General features: G+C 30.9%; 1 protein-coding gene and 1 pseudogene across 2 annotated transcripts; both read left to right on the top strand.

The window, feature by feature from the left end:
- The first annotated feature begins 251 nt into the window (after window positions 1-251).
- On the top strand, window positions 252-1,386 carry LOC145155330 (putative CCR4-associated factor 1 homolog 11 pseudogene; annotated as a pseudogene).
- An 8,312-nt stretch (window positions 1,387-9,698) lies between these two features.
- On the top strand, window positions 9,699-13,199 carry LOC145155304 (putative HVA22-like protein g). Of its 2 annotated transcripts, XM_079075590.1 has the most exons (8): window positions 9,701-9,993; window positions 10,402-10,458; window positions 10,570-10,668; window positions 10,798-10,854; window positions 10,956-11,019; window positions 11,101-11,304; window positions 12,214-12,427; window positions 12,922-13,199. In XM_079075590.1, exons 2-8 carry the CDS (start codon window positions 10,427-10,429, stop codon window positions 12,936-12,938), a joined length of 687 nt encoding a protein of 228 aa, XP_078931716.1. In that variant the 5' UTR covers window positions 9,701-9,993; window positions 10,402-10,426; the 3' UTR covers window positions 12,939-13,199. The 2 variants fall into 2 exon arrangements, with proteins under 2 accessions (XP_078931715.1, XP_078931716.1); XM_079075589.1 differs by lacking the exon at window positions 12,922-13,199 and having other exon boundaries at window positions 9,699-9,993; window positions 12,214-12,562.
- Window positions 13,200-15,027: the final 1,828 nt, after the last annotated feature.

Below are 15,027 nucleotides of genomic sequence, written 5' to 3'. Positions count from 1 at the left end.
TATACAAATGTTTTTGAAAAGATATGAGGACTTTTTAAAAATCATTTTTTAAAACAATTTAAACATAAGAAATCTGAAAATCTGAAATGTTTTATATTATTAACCCTTTAAAAACTGACACTTTCAAACTTATTATAATTCTCCCTGAACAATCTTTTTGTTATATGTTTGTATGTAATTAACAAATATAGTTATTTTGGTCAAAATCATTTTATTTATTATATTTCTATAGATCCTGCAACAATACTCTCTCTCCTCCCCCACTCACTCAAACACGTCCTTTTTTTCCCCTGTCTCTCTCACACACAACCTGCTTATAAATATTATTGTACGAACCCTAATCCGAATCAACCATTAGCGCCCGCCGATCACCGCCTTTGTAGATCGTCATACTCAGATCTCTCCAAAATTCACATCGATCTGGAGATCCGACGGTCGTTATCATGTCTAGCAAGGGCTGTTCATCACCATCGCCACCGATTGTGATACGATCTGTGTGGGCCTATAACCTAGAACCGGAATTTCGCTTAATTCAATCCATCATCGACGATTACCCTTACGTTTCAATGGACACGGAGTTTCCGGGCGTCGTTGTTCGCCCAAACGCCGGTTACAACTACATCTTTCAACAGACCCCTTCCGACCACTACCTCCTTCTCAAATCTAATGTTGATGTCTTGAAACTTATCCAGGTCGGTCTAACCCTCACCGATGCGAACGGAAACCTCCCCGATCTAGGCGAAACCGACTCCCAAACCCGTTTCATATGGGAGTTCAACTTCAAGGATTTTGATCCGTCACGGGATCAGTACGCTTCTGACTCGATCGAGCTGCTGAAGCGACAAGGGATTGATTTTCAGAAGAATCACGACTACGGGATAGACTCGGTCAAATTCTCTGAGCTGATGATGTCGTCGGGGTTGGTCTGTAACGAGCTTGTGAGCTGGGTTACGTTTCACAGTGCTTACGATTTCGGGTACTTGGTTAAGATCTTGACTGGGCGAGGTTTACCCGATGAAATGACGTTGTTTATGGAGCTTTTGAAAACTTTCTTTGGGGATAAGGTGTATGATGTTAAGCACCTGATGAGGTATTGCGAAGGTCTTTATGGTGGTTTGGATCGGGTGGCTAAGACCCTCGAGGTGGAGAGGGCAGTCGGTAAATCTCATCAGGCCGGGTCAGATAGCTTACTGACATGGCACACCTTTCAGAAGATTAGGGATCTTTGCAGCGGTGGGCATGAGAAATATGCTGGCGTTCTTTATGGGTTAGAGGTTTTCTGAAATGTTTTCATCATGGTAGATAGTAGAATTTCCCCTTTTAATCCTATTAGCAAATCAACAGTTGTATATTTGTTGGCTTTTTAATATCATTCTCCTTTTGATATTCCTTTTATCCGGGGTCTTTTCATTTTGCACACTTGATATACTACTATTAATCAATTATACATGTACACACACAACAACATACTAACATATATAAACAGTTGAGGTTATAGCTGTTCTTGTGGTTCTGATTGAAATGATTTTGTTGGAGATGGTGTAACTGAATATACGCTCTCATCTGGTGAATGTTGAAACCATGGATTCTTGTTTAAGGTGTTGGGATATGTTCAAGTTAGGGCAGTTTTTGTCTTTCAGTAACATTGTTTTTGTGAGTTTGACAACCACAAGGGTTTGGAGAGATGTTGAGGTGAAGTCTGAAAGCTTGAATGTTGGGCACGGAGTATATTATTCAGATTTGGACATTTTGTAACAGAGGTAGGCTTATTCACTCTTTGACACCTTGCAAAAAGTAGCATGCTTTGTGGTTACTGGTTAGTGAAGGATCTTTCTGTGTATAACTTGTGATCTTTGTGGTTCTTTTCTTCAGGAGGAACAGGATTCAGAAGAACTCTGCTGATTCTGCATCAAGCTTTCAAATGATCAAATATGAGGTTAGATGAGAAGCAACTTCTTGAACTCTAAAACTTAAAATCATGTCTAATGTTACCTTGTAGATGTTAGCTATGTGCCTCTGTTGCTATTCTTCCCTTTTTCTCCTATCAGTTTTGCCAATTTTGATCACCATCTTGTATGAAATGGAAGATCATGAAGTATCTATATCCTATCCCCTGCTGATTTTATATTCTCATCATCAAAAGTATTGCTTATGTTTTATACTTGAATAAGTGTGCTTTCTAGAGTCTAATTTATCAAAATTGGTTTAAACATTATAGTGAGGTTCCTTTTCCATGTTTAGTTATTGACATCTATTGTTTATGATATTAAACATAGTTAAATTTCAAGTTAAACTAGTTGCTCTTGCTATTATATAACTGTATATATATACATCTCAAGGTAAAATTGGGAAATTTAACGAAAACAGTGGTTTTATTTGTGTAAATAGAAAAGTCCAATTTTAATTTCTACTGAGTAGAGTTAAAATTAAACATTGTATTTTCATGTTCCATTCCAACTGGACAACCAAATATGATAATGGAATGTAATGACTCAAAGGCATGTGCTCATATATTCTGGATGAAGGTAACATGAAATTGTGAATACATCTATTATCATGCATTTGCAACTTGCAAGAGTTAACTCAATGAATCCAAAATTTGTGACATTTCTATGTGGAGAAAGAGACAAGTACATTTGAACTTGAACACCAAAACTTTAGAATGGGAGATAAATATGGAAAGAATGAAAACAAAATTGTTAGTGAAAAAGGATACAAGGATTATCTATATATTGTATGCATTTGATTACTAAAATCATGTAGATATCTCCATATACAATATTATTTTTCCTGCTAAATGATCTTTTAATTATCGTAATGGTGTTTCGTACATGTTTTTTGGTAAAGTACTACATTGTGGTTTGATCAACATGAAACGTTTTGGAACAAGATATTGTCTATTATAAAAGATGAAAACTACTAACTGACACTTGACTCAAGCCCAAGTGTAAATATCCCATAGGATTTAGCATTCTCCTGTTTTAAAAATAGGGACCATGTTGTAAATTTATAACAAGTATAAGATCATTAATGGCACATATTTTTGTGTATGAACCTAAGTCATATTAATTTATTTTAGATATTTATAGGGTAAATGGGTTTTACCTTCAAAGAAGGTGGGTAATTCAGCTCTCTGGACCTGGACCTGTAAAATGGGCTTATTTTGTTTAGCCCATAGTCAAGAGTGGACACTAATGGCCTTATGTGTTGCTGGTAGGGGTGACAAATTGGATAATTGTGTCGTGTTTTTGTCTGACACGTCACGACAATATTTTATATAATACAGACATGATACGATAGTGTTTTTTTTAACTAACACGAAAGCGAACCAATTGAAAAATGACAAACACAACACGACAAAGATAACATAAAATACCAATTAGTTTATTCAAGTAATGTTTAATCATACATAACACGACAAACACGAGAAACAAATGCTAAATCGTGTCGAATTCTGAACACAAACACGACATGACATGACATCATGTTTTTCAATCTTGACATGAACATAAATTTGAATTTCAGTTTCGTCTCAATTTCGTTACGTGTCATGTATTTTTGTCGTGTAGTGTTATCAATTGTCATCCCTAGATTCCTAGTTGCTGGTAAGTAGATCGAAGGCTCCATTTGAGCTTTGAGAAAGTTGTCTCTGCTTCGGCCTTTTTGTCTTTCATGTATACATTTTCAATTTATTTATTATGATACTGACAACAAACATCTTTTTTGTCTTTCATGTATATACATTTTCAATTTATTTATTATGGTACTGACAAGAAACATCCTCAGATGGTCATTTTTCTAACACTTGCATCTCTTTAACGTTATCTGAGGATTGTGTACCCCCGGTAGTAGTGTATAAGTGGAACTCTACTCCCTCGAATCTAAAGATGCATTTGGCCTCATGAGGCGAGAAAAAGTAGTGTCTTTAAGGAATGTTTGTTCCTCAAGGATTTTTGATGACCATATCACCAATGTAGATAATTATGGCCTTTCTGAAGACCGAAGATTGTGTCCATGTCATTCTTGAGTTCAAACATCTTTTGATGATAAAAAGTGCCCTTATCAATATGAAACATGGTTATTTCCTCACTCGTGCTTGTCATTTGCATGTGGTGGTAACATTTGTAGGCATTTAAGAAACATGTACATCTTTCATCATAACACCTCGCGGGACTCTACACGAAGCCCGTATCTAGTAACAAGTATCAATTTTTTGTGCATGTCTTATTGAATTCTCTGCATCTTTATGCAAATATATTCCATGTCATTAGGTCTTTATGTGGAAACACTCGTGTTGCAATGTAGGATTGCTCTTAATTTATCCTTAACAACGACAAAAAGTCGTGTGCTCGGTTGTTTAGGAAAGGCACCATGATTTGGGTGTTTAGATCCTTGCATCAACTAAACCTATGGATATTTAACCATCAAACCACAAAAATGTTTGCTACTTTGAATAAGTAGGTTTATAAGTTTCTTACCATATATGTTAATTTTAACAATTAACAATGGACAAAAGATTTAAACCAGATTGACATTCTCCCGATAAACAAACCCCAATTTAAATTTCACTTTTTATGCACTCACATATGACAATTAACAACAAACAAACAAATAACCAAGTTTTAGCAATCCACAAATAACAAATAATAATAGATTAAAAAAAATGCATGATTACCTTTTTACCGGCGGCGACAGGCGGAGTAGGGCTGAGAGCGTGCGTTTTATATTTCTTGAGGCTTGGGTACAGGTCAATTAAAATAAAAGGCCTCTTAAAATATTTCATAAAATAGAAAGGTGTGACACACACCTATCACACATAAATAAATAACATTAAAATTAAATTAAGAAGTAAATTTGTGTATAAAGAATCGATACAAAATATGCAATGAATTCGGTGTTTCATGACAAAGAATTATATGAAAACTGAGATCTTAACGTTGTTTTATAATCAACTATATCAATGGCATCCCTAAGATATATATGTTGTAATACATGCAACCGTATTACTTTTATAAAAAAAAATGGAACAATCTTTAGGTCATGTTTTGTTAATATCTAGAAATTTTGATTAAATATAATTATCATGGTATAAATTTTTTGTTATTTTTAACGGATGACCTTCGAAATACTGGACAAAATTAGGATTTGGAGATTTATAGCAATTGCCCTTTTTGTGAAAAATGGTATGACGGTTACCTGTTACAATCGCCAAATCCTTGTATCTTTGAGGCTCGAACTTTAAAACGTTTTTGTTGCACTATTTTAAACATGTTTAGGAAGCAAAATACTTTCATTTTCCACCTTAATATCGAAACAAAGTGTGAAACTCATTCTTTTGAACAAAATCAAGGAGTTTCAAATTTTAGGGTGTCAATCAATGATACGTCATGACGAAAATACATGATATGAAAAGAAATTTGGATGAAATCGAAATTCGAATTTGTGTCAAGTGTCAAGTGTAAAAAACACGACGTCGTGTTGTGTTCAAAACTCGATACAAAATTGACTTGTCGTATAGTGTCAGACAAAAACACGAAAAGATTTCCCGATTTTAGACCCCTACTTGATTTTAAACATGTATAAATATATAGACCTTCGAAATAACTTAATTTAAAAGCTAGATTATAACCATAATAAGGATTTATATCATGATTTAGCAACCAACTATAACGTATGTGTTCATTTTTTAAGAACGAAAAATCTAATCTACTCTTAATTCCACATATGGATCAGACGAGACTTGAATCCCGATATCAGGAATGGAGGGTAAATGTTTGTCAAAATGTACCATTATGACTTGTTATAACAAAGGTTATAACATGTTTTATTGGTTACCCATACCGTTAACATCATGATTTACCAATTATTTTGTATGTGCTTGTTTAGTCATTTTTTTTTATTCTAATTGAGGTGGAGGAAGCCAAAAATATTACCCCCATAGCCAGTAAATAAAAACATAAAAACATAAAAAAGGAATTGCTAAACATGATCATAAAGCAAACCAATTTTTAAATGCTCCTAGCTTCCAATTCTTCAAATATTTGCTCCAAAGTGTTTTTCCAACCTTGAAATCAGCCCAAAAAGGTTTTTGAACGAATAATATTCACTACCAGGTCATTGTTGCGTCTTGGAAGTCAAGAATCCGCAATATACACAAACTCGTCAGCAGGGGTGCGACACATTTATTAAAGAGGTGCGACACGCTTCTTCAGTTTTGACTGTTTTTCGTGTTCGCCCTTATCAGCTCAAATCAGCTCCAATTCTTTCATTTGCTAATCATATACGAATATAACATTTAAGATTTATTTATTAAATAATTGTTTAAAATATACAACTAAGACAAATTTTCACATAAGGTCCTTAAGCTTTTTCGTTTGTCCCTAAAATAGTCCTAACGAAACCTTTTTTTTTTTTGCATGGATGGTCCCTATGGAGCAAATCTTGTTGTGGATGTCCGTTAGATGAATCCGTTAAGTTGAAAGAATTTGGATAATGAACATTTTTCTAGCATTTTGTGAAACTTGCCTAAGGACCATTTGTGAAATTTCGTTCAATGACCATTTGTGAAATTTTAAATAAGTATATTAAATCTTGTATTAATTACTAAAAATGCAAAAAAACTAAAACATAGAAAATGTAATCTTCTCTATTCTAATAAATAAATAGGTTTATTCTCATATTTCCAAGTGTTATACTATTAGAACTTCTCATTAATATTGTATGTTACATATCATGTCACCTGTCAATTTATTAATTATCAATTTCAAATTTTAAATTTTTCACTTTAATTATATTAAATTATTAATTGATTCTACATTTTAAATTTCAAATTTTAAATCTTTTCACTCTAATTATATTAAATTAATAACATTAGATTAAAAAATAAAATTAAATTAATACTGATTATAAGGTGATATAACTTCACGTATTTATTTAAATCAAGGATTACAATCTTATATAACTAAAAAAAATTTCTTAAGTAATAATTTATTTAAAATAATTGATTAATAATTTTGATTTTTTAATATGAAAGTTTAATTAATTTCATAACCGTGGTTCTCACAGGTTATAAACTAGTATTTTTATAGATAAAAAGTTAAAACTTATAAATTTTATTTATAATGTAAATATATTTTATTTGACATATAAAGAATTTTTGTTGTCTAGACTTTATATAAAGTATTCAAACTACAACACATCATTAAATAGTTTTGTTTTCTATTTTTTTATCTAAAAAATTTGAAGTATAAAAACATTATTTTATTATTTTTTAATTTTTACATGATTTAAATTTTAAGATTTATCTTCTTTTATATTATACAAATATATTTATTTTTATGAAAAAAATATGATGTGTTATTATAAAAATAATAATATGTTGCTATGTTATTTTAATAATATAAATATGTGGTTTTGAATTAAAGTTAAAAATATGTTTCAGTTTTGGTTTTATAATATAACTACGATAAATTTTACATTGGTTAGATATAAACATTTTATTTTAAGGTTTAAAAAGTTATTTAGCTTTATCAAATTTTGAATATATTCCTTAAGAAAGACATAAACTTTTCAAAAAAAATGTATGTTAGCTAATAATTAACTACGTTGCTACATGCCTACACATGTCTATAGGGAAATCTCTAGAAAAGTCACAATATTCAAAAAGTTAAAAAGTCAGGGTTTTTTTGTTCAAAAAATATAATTTAGGACTTTATTAAAAAAATTTCTCAAAATATTGGAACTTTTTTGAATATTTCCCCATGTTAATATGACATTAACTTATGTTTAATTCGTTTTATATAATGGGAAATAAAATATTTTATATGTTTAAAAGGTTTGTGTTTCACAAAAAATAATGTATCATATTTTTTATAAAAAAATATATTTGTATAAGTTATCATTTGTGAAACATAAACATAAACCTTTTAATCATATAAAATATAAATATAATTGTATAAGTTATTATAGAAATATATTTATTTCTATAAAAATATGATAGGTTATTATTTCTAAATTACAAGCCTTTTTAACATATAAAATATTTTTATTTTCCTTTAAATAAAATAAAGTAAACGAAATTAGTGTCATATTATTCATATGGTTAATTATTTTAACATATGTAGCAGTGTAGTTAATTATTAGCTAATTTTTTTAAAAAATTTTATTAAAAAATTTATGTCTTATTAAGGAATCTATTCAAAATTTGATAAAACTAAATAACTTTTAAAAATTTAAAATTAAAAGTTTTTGTATCTAACTAATAGAAAATTTACCGTACTTATATTACGAAACCGAAATCGAAACATATTTTTATCTTTAACTCAAAACAACATATTTATTTTTTTAAATAAAATAGCAACATATTATTATTTTTATAATAAGGCATTTTTTTAATAATAACACGTCATAATTTTTCATAAAATAAATATATATGTATAATAAAAATAAAGATAAATCGTAAAAATTAAAAATAATAATAAAATGATGTTTTTTATACTTCAAATATTTTTTGATAAAAAATAGAAAACAAATATATATAATAATGAATTGTAGTTTGAATATTTTAGATAAAATACATACAAAAAGTATTTATATATTAAATAAAAGATATTTGCATGGTGATTAAACTTTATAAGTTTTAATTTACAAATATTTTATTTTCTATGTTTTAGTTTTTTTTGCCTTTTAATTTTATTTATGGTAATTAACACAAGATTTAAAATACTTATTTAAAAATTTACAAATGATCCCTGAACGAAATTTCACAAATGATCTTTAGGCAAGTCTCACAAAATGGCAAAAAATAGTCATTATTCAAAATTCTTTCAATTTAACGAATCCATCTAACTGACATTGATAAGGACCATTTATATGTAAGGTTTGTTCCGTAAGGATTACCCATACAAAAAAGATTTAATAAAGATTATTTTAAAGACAAACATAAAAAGCTTAAGAACCATCTATGAAAATTTGTTTATAATGATTACGGCAACATACCATGTTGAGAACCACATCTTTGAAGTATATGATTGTTGTTGTCAATCTACAAAATATTACTTGCATTTATTTTTAAAGATAACTTTTAGAGCATTTTCGTTCCAAAAAAGAAAATCCTTCGAGCATCTCCGATGCAAACTTTTTTTTTTTTTGACTTCTTAACATCACTCAACACCATTGTCCATGGGAGATGATAAATTTTTTATGTTTTCTATTGAACACTCAATACTGTTGTAGGGATAAGTTTTTATGTTTTACATATTGACCACTATAGTCAATATACAATAATGGTTTGTTTATCCATGTAACCTCTTTCTTTTTAATAATATTATATTTACCTCTTAATTTTATTTTAGTTTTAAATAATTTTTATTTTTGATACATATTTATTTCTTTTAAATGTTATAAACGTTTATATATTACAAACCACAGTAAAATTTAAATATTTATTAAAATATATTGTGTTTAAAAACAATTAATTAAATGAAAGGGTTTTCATGTATATTTTAGATGTACCTAGATGAATTAATTAAACTCATAAAAAGTATTATTACAAAAAATAATAATTAAAGATCAAAATTAATAAAATTGTGAATGACAATATCTTTTAAATCATTAACTTCAATTTATCATTGGAGATGTATAATATATCTTTAAACTTTTTCAAAGTTATAAACTTTGGTACCTAATCATGAAAATTATAAATAAATAAGTTTTGAAGTTGAGAAATAAGCAATGTAATCAGCAATCACCATCTCCCAAGCATACATCCCCTCCCCTTGTCGTCTCCTGTGCGTTTATTGGGCCCCTTCACTAAATACTTACACACAGCTCCAGCCATAGTTTCATACATAAAACAACCATCTTCATCATCGTCATCATCTTCTTCTTCAGTAAATATCCTTTCATTTCAAGTTTCTCTGATCGATTTCGCTAATTTTATTGATCTGCTCAAATTCCCAGATAGCATCAACGAATCGTTTCCTGCTTACAAAGGTAATGTTCTTCCTGTTCATCAAGAGATCCCCATTAAAGATCGTTTCATCTTATCTACAACAAAATGTGCTTCTCTTTCTCTTTCTGATTGCGTTTATCTAATCTGAGTACACTCACTACGGGAATGGAAGTTAACTGGAGTTGATTATCTTCATTTTCTAATCAGATTCGATTCGAATTAATTGGGTTATGGATACTTTCTGAAAAGATTAAAGCAAAAAAAGTAATAATCATCCAAATTCCTATTCTCCTCTCACTGTTCAAATAATTTCAATTCATTAGCAGAATTACTTTATAAAATCGTCTACCATTGTTGTGTATGAATCGAATTTAGGTTATAGTTCTACAAAAATGTTGATAAATTTGACGAACATCCCAAAACCTGTTTCTTTCTTTCTATTTTTGCAGACAATTTAGCAGAAATTGTAAGAAGATGCTGGGAGGACTCCTCACAACCACTCTTGTGTAAGCAATTTCCATTCATCAAATCTCAAATTTCTCACGAAAAATCACAAGATTTAAGTTCTCGAAATTGGGTTTTAGGTCAACTTTTCTGATGTTTGTTCATGGGTTCAGGTTAATTCTTGGATACGCATATCCAGCTTTTGAGTGCTTTAAAACCATTGAAAGACGTGGTACAGATAATGCAGAATTAAGATTTTGGTGTAAATATTGGTAAAACATTATTCTCTTTCATCTTCCACAAATTCAAGAATGGAAATATTCCCATTTTTGTTTTAATTAGTTATTTGTTCATGTCTCAATCTTTGATTTGTTGCTTATGAATTTATGATTTCTTTTCAGGGTCCTAATCGCAATACTTACAGTTTTTGAAAGATTCGCGGATATATTCGTTTCATGGTATGTATCAATAAACTTTTTGTATACTTAATTGTTATTATTTGATTATTTGATTATTCTTTATATGTATATAAATCATTGTGTGGAAAATGTGTCGATAGGGTACCAATGTATTATGAAATGAAGCTAGGGCTTATTATCTACTTATGGTATCCTAAAACCAAGGTAAAAAAAATGACTGTATTTTGTTCTATAACATTTTACTGAATTTAATTTCTAAAAAAGGAAAGTTTACGGGTGTTTTAGGGAACAGGGTATGTATATGAAACCTTGTTGAGGCCATTTTTATCGCGACATGAGACCGATATAGAAAGACATTTAAATGAAATGAGAGCGAGAGCGTATGATGTGGCGATTCACTATTGGAACAATTCCTCGGAGTTGGGACACGCTAAATTTTTAGAGATTTTACAGTATATAGCTTCGCAACCTACAAGACCAAGATCCGAGGTACCGTTTTTTTCCTTGTTTCTTTCAAAGAAAACTACTAAACTAAAACTAAAGAAGTCGTCAAGTCGATAGGGTGATACTTGTTTTTTATACAGTTTTTGTGTGTATATTGAACTTTGTTATTACCTTTGGAGATATAATAAATAGTTTTTACAATAGATCTTGAATTAGTTCAAGATCCTGTTGGATGAAGATCCGTTCATCCAACCTCTACATTTTTAGCCACCATCGTTGATTGGATGAGAATCATCCAATCGTAGGCTCTACAAATCATGGTGATGGTCAGCTCATGTTGGCCACCACCCCACTTCCTCATCCAGTTGGATGATATTTGATATAAATAATCTAATATCATCCAAACAAGCAGGTTGGTTGAAAATTAACCAACAAGGATTACAAATTATGATAATTGCCTATTCTAGGGAACGACAGGTTGGTTGAAAATTAACCAACAAGGATTACAAATTATGATAATTGCCTATTCTAGGGAACGACACTACTATAGTGAAAATTGTATATCGTGCATTGTAGATAAGCCCGTATCAAATTTGACAAGGATACAAATCCGCTCAAAATTCATGTGTTAAAAGACAAGTGACACCGAGTTAACTCGATAATAATTTGATATCAAGACAACAAAAAATTAGAAGACTAATAGTGGCGATTTTAATTGATTGATCGAATGATTACAACAAAATTTATATTTAAAACATCGCAAAAAAATGTGGATAGGGAAGATTTGTATAGACATTCTTATAGCCCATTACGTGATTATGGGTTAAGGCTACATAAAAAATTTGGCAATTAAAATGAACAAAATTACATATTGGGCCAAGTAATGTGAACAATCAATTTCCCTCTTTTTATAATGGTACAAAACTCTAATGATTTTTTTTTTAATTTGTATAGGGGCCGCGAAATTATGAAAACTTTGGTGACAGAAGTACTCCGCCGCCACCACCTCCTCATCCGGTTGCTCCTATCACAACTCCTCAGCCTGATCAGGCTGAGGAGAGAGTGATACCGACTGCTCCACCGATGCCGAACATTAGTCGTCGCCACCCTGCAAACCCAGGGGAGTTGGAGACCCCTGGATCTCCAAGTGGACCCCCTTTGAATCCCGGTGAGAAAGAACCTGTTTGGCTAAGGTTCAAACGATCACAGGGACTATGAGTTTTTCGACAAACAATTCGTACATTTATTGTTGTATTATGTTGGATTAATAATTATATTAGACTTTCGCGGCTAGTTGATAGTTTTTTGATTGAGTAAGATCTGATTAAGTCAACACCTTACCAAGTCCCAACCTTTTATCACCCTCTTATTAGAGCCAATAAGTCATTGCAACTTATCGTTAATAAAATATTTTTACAAAGCAATAGCGTATTAAATAGTATGCTACCATAAAAAATATTATTTTGGAAGAATTGTCATCATAAATAACAATCACGATTAACTCGCTAAAAATATAAATCGCACTAAAAACATCATGAGCATAGGCGAAAGTTATGATAGTTGTTAAAAATAATGATTAATGACATAACTTTTAATGTGAAATTTTGAAATAAAAGTGAAAGGCTTAATTAATAATTACTTATTGTGTTGTTCTTTTTGTAGAGGCAAAAGTTGAATAAAACAAAATTGTCGTGGCAGATTTGTGGAAGAAAGAGGTTGCAAAGGTGGAGATACGAATAGAATTATACAAGGGTTGGGGGCCCACGTTGTGGAAATACAAATTACAAAGGTTACTCTTGTAACATATCACATTTTATTTTCTGATTATTTTGTTTTCTGTAATCAACTAAATAAGTCATGGAAGCTCGTTTTAGTTTTAAAATTGTTTTGTTTGAAATTATAATGTGTGAATATAAATATATGTTTTCATATTTTCTTTATTATTGGTTTTAGAAATAACAAAAAGTAGTTATCAAATAATTATAATTAAATATTAATAAAAGAAATTGTTGAAATGATAAAGTTGGCAATCCCAACAACCACACAATCCAGCATGTTGTATTGTGTGGCAGATGATTCTGATACAACTCGCAAGAATGTTAACAAGGAAATAACACCCAAAGGAGTAGGACCAACAACTAGAGTAACCCCAATGCAAGTAATGGGTTGTTTGGTAAGTATCTTAATGGTTTCATTAAGAGGCAGAGACAGACTTTGAATCGATCAGATTCGAAAGGTTTCATTTCCGTACCTTTGAATTGGTCAACACCATATGTTTCGGTCGGATATGAGGGTTCATTGCATGAAAAGTTTGACATCAATGCCCCTTTGCCCTAATACGCATTCCCTCTTCCTTCTTCATATGCCAAAATGCACCTCCACCTCCTCCCACCTCCAGTGCCATCCACCTCCGCCCTCCTCCAACGCCATCCACCTCCGCCTTCCTCCGGCGACCCCAACGTGGTAACAATTCATTGATTTTCCTTATGCGTGTACTGATTTCTTTGAGAACTGTAACAAACAACCTAAAAATATGATGTGCTTGATTTTCTTGAGAGCTATAACAAATCCCCCCTTCTTCACACGCCAAATCTAATTTTGCTAGAACTGTTTTTTGCTTGAAAGGAACGGCTTTGTGCTTGAATTTCCTAGAACTGATTTGCGCTTGATTTTGCTTGAATTCTAGGCCTCCAACATTTGTCTACAATCAAGTAAAAAGGAACTAGTTTATGATATTGAAGCATTGAAGAAGATTATTGGAAGTAAATAAAGGACTATAATTGGTAACATTTTTTTTCCATATTTCAGTTTTTATTATTAATTTGAAGTTATTTATATCCATCCTTTCACCATGATGAATGATAGTGAGCTCATTTTACTGCGTGAACTCTTGATGTGTCTTAAATTTTTGTATTTTCCCCGTATTTGATCTTGTTGTATGTTGGTTTATTTTTAGTGGAAATATTATTATTAATAGTATGATCCTTTTAGGTTACACACAAATTCAAAAATAAACAATTAATGACACTGGAAAATTATAGGGACCTGATTTGTTAATTAATTGAAAAAATCTGATGATCTTGAATGTTCTAGATAAAGGAATTGGAAAGTCAGATAATTACCAAACATAAGGATAATTATCTTGTGACCAAATATTTATCTTTTAAGGGTTTTAATCGTTCCCTATAAATAGAGGGGTCCTAGGCTGAATATCATCATGTAATTCTCTCCAAAAAAACCTAGTATTCGACAATACCAACCCAATTTCGAAACCCTAACCTGTAGTCGATTACGCGGCGCGTAGGAGTCGATTTTAGCTTCTAGTTTATGGCGTTCAGTGTGTTCGTCCATAGGTGAAGTGAGATGTTGTTGGGCTATGTCCTTGGGTGCGACTACTAAAGAGGGTCTCTCCGTTAGGCTCTTAGCACTCATTATTCGATATAGATCTGTGAATGTTTCAACAACAACAAATGTATGTATTCTAGTTTCCTTCTTATTATAGTTTAAGTTGCAATTGATTGGTAGAACATAGATCATTGTCTAGTTTATGAGGTTAATGTTTAAGTTGTTTTCGTTGTGCGCCTTTGTGGCTTTTTTAGATCTCTCATAACCCAACAATGCCCTACATACAATATTATTCATAAAGTTATATGCTAAGTAAAATGCAACATGACATGATAACTTAACAAAAACGTAATATCTAATTAATGGTAACGACTATCATCTAAGTCTCATTCTTTGACTACTTAATATTTAGTTGGAAGCATT

This window comes from Lactuca virosa, chromosome 1 (assembly GCF_052849685.1).
Source record: "Lactuca virosa cultivar CGN04683 chromosome 1, Lactuca_virosa_CGN04683_v6, whole genome shotgun sequence".
NCBI lineage: Eukaryota > Viridiplantae > Streptophyta > Magnoliopsida > Asterales > Asteraceae > Lactuca > Lactuca virosa.
This window is presented reverse-complemented; position numbering and strand designations above follow the sequence as displayed.

What these genes read in the sequence shown, in the direction of transcription:
- LOC145155304 (XM_079075589.1), top strand. Translation starts at nt 10,427, where the DNA reads ATGCTGGGAGGACTCCTCACAACCACTCTTGT. An exon ending in AGATTTTGGTGTAAATATTG is followed by an intron (nt 10,669 to 10,797) that starts GTAAAACATTAT and finishes ATTTCTTTTCAG; the next exon opens with GGTCCTAATCGCAATACTTA. An exon ending in TATGGTATCCTAAAACCAAG is followed by an intron (nt 11,020 to 11,100) that starts GTAAAAAAAATG and finishes CGGGTGTTTTAG; the next exon opens with GGAACAGGGTATGTATATGA.